This window comes from Echinops telfairi, unplaced genomic scaffold, assembly GCF_000313985.2.
Source record: "Echinops telfairi isolate 266 unplaced genomic scaffold, ASM31398v2 ScPeMD7_7468;HRSCAF=8506_0, whole genome shotgun sequence".
NCBI lineage: Eukaryota > Metazoa > Chordata > Mammalia > Afrosoricida > Tenrecidae > Echinops > Echinops telfairi.
The window spans coordinates 10,699,190-10,700,948 of NW_022111369.1; the positions used below are offsets into that span (position 1 = coordinate 10,699,190).

General features: G+C 36.9%; 1 protein-coding gene across 4 annotated transcripts in view; it reads right to left on the reverse strand.

Annotated features, from left to right (window-relative positions):
• Positions 1 to 1,759, reverse strand: part of NPNT (nephronectin) — a 76,695-nt gene that overhangs the window by 10,474 nt on the left and 64,462 nt on the right. For all 4 annotated transcript variants that reach the window (XM_045284264.1, XM_045284263.1, XM_004703294.2 and 1 more), the window contains 2 exons: positions 1,390 to 1,476; positions 810 to 908 (listed from right to left, as the gene is read on the reverse strand). In XM_045284264.1, the coding sequence (XP_045140199.1) occupies positions 810 to 908; positions 1,390 to 1,476 (186 nt within the window). The remainder of the gene's footprint in view (positions 1 to 809; positions 909 to 1,389; positions 1,477 to 1,759) is intronic.

Below are 1,759 nucleotides of genomic sequence, written 5' to 3' on the forward strand. Positions count from 1 at the left end.
CATGAGGGAAAGGGGAGCGAGGAGGGAGGGGATAAAAATGAGGAGCTGATCCCAGGGGCTTAAGTGGAGAGCAAATGTTTTGAGAATGAGGAGAGCAATGACTGTACAAATGTGCTTTACACAATTGATGTATGTATGGATTGTGATAAGAGTTGTATGAGCCCCTAATAAAACAATTAATAAAAAGAAAGAAATTGTGCAATTGAAAAGTCTGTTCATTTTCCAAAGGGCAATTCCTCAAACCACTTTTCTAGTTTTCTAAAACCACCTTTTGAAAAATCTCTCCCTAACACAGTATGTGTAGATATATACAATGAGTTTTCTAGCATTCAAGTAGAATTGAAAATTTTTTAGAGATATTTACAACTTCAGAGAAATTTCTACTTTCTTTTTCTACTATCTCTAAAAAAAATATGTGGGTGGCTGTGGTGGGATGGAATGTAATTGAGAAAATAACATAGTTTTTATACTCTATTATACGTGTGTTATACCTGAAAAAAAGGCCACTACAATTGCTTAAAAAGTGACATGCTGGAGTATGTCTGCATGTTTTCTTGTTGAAAACTTTTTTGGAGAAATATGCTGACCTTTTAATTAACTACTTACCTTCTGATAAGATCATCTTAATTGATAGCTAACAAATCTAGCTGACTAAAAGAATGTGGATTATAAATGCTGAATTATGGGTTTTTTTTGCCTTTTTTAAGTAAATGCAGGGATGTGCTACAAGTATATGTGATTCAGAAGAACTAGGCTCTTCACAGAAGGACAAATGAAATATGTGCCTGAGTTAGATGAAATGGTTTTACCTGCTGGGTCCCTGATTGGTTCCCAGTGTAAGTCATTGTCTTTCTCCCTGATCCATCCACAGAGCCCATGGTCAAAGTTACAACTGTGGATCAGAACACCTGAAAGGAAATCGTCAGAAAGATGAGTAAGTCACCAAAGCAGCACATGATCACAAAAACCTGGCTGTGAACCCGGGCTCTCTGTCCAACAGGTGTTCTTCCTGCTTACATTCCACTCTCCAACCGGAGGGAAGTATAGACATCCTTTGTCAGCACAATCGAGCCAGCATGCTAAACTGCAAAGACAGCACACACAAGTCTTGCCAAACTGTGACCTTGTTAAATCATCACTTGTAAATGACGATTTCCTTACAATCTCAGGGCTGTTTCAATACATTTTCCAAGAAAAAAAAAAAGGGAGCGATGATTCATAATTATTTTTGCTCCAGTGATTTAACTACAGGAAAAACCATGTGCTATTAACAAATTTTCAAAGGTGCATCATTTCCCCAGATGTACCTAGTCAATCTACAATTGGAAAGATATTTTCAGAGGAGGGAGGGAAACGATTATAAGGGGACTAAAAATCAGAGCGTCTTACCTGGATCATCCTTGGCTTCATCCTCTGCACTGATTCCTCTTTCTATTTCAAAAACTTCAAACAAGTCATTTGAAGGCTGTCGTGGAACTGCAAGAAATAAATTTTTAACATTTTTGTGTAGTGAGGTTTGATGAAAATCATTGCCTTTTAAGTCAGGGGCAGAGGAAAGCAGCCTAAGCAGTTTACTCCTTTGAAAGAGTCCAAGATATTTCATTCCATTTCCTATGCAGTGTCATCAAATTTGCACTGTGGTGATTTGTACTCTACTGTTCACCTGGGTACAATTAAAAACAAAATGATGTTTGATTTTTAAGTTTCTCAAATTCAACATAAAATGTCTTCATCTGAAAAAAAGAAACCAAACCATCTC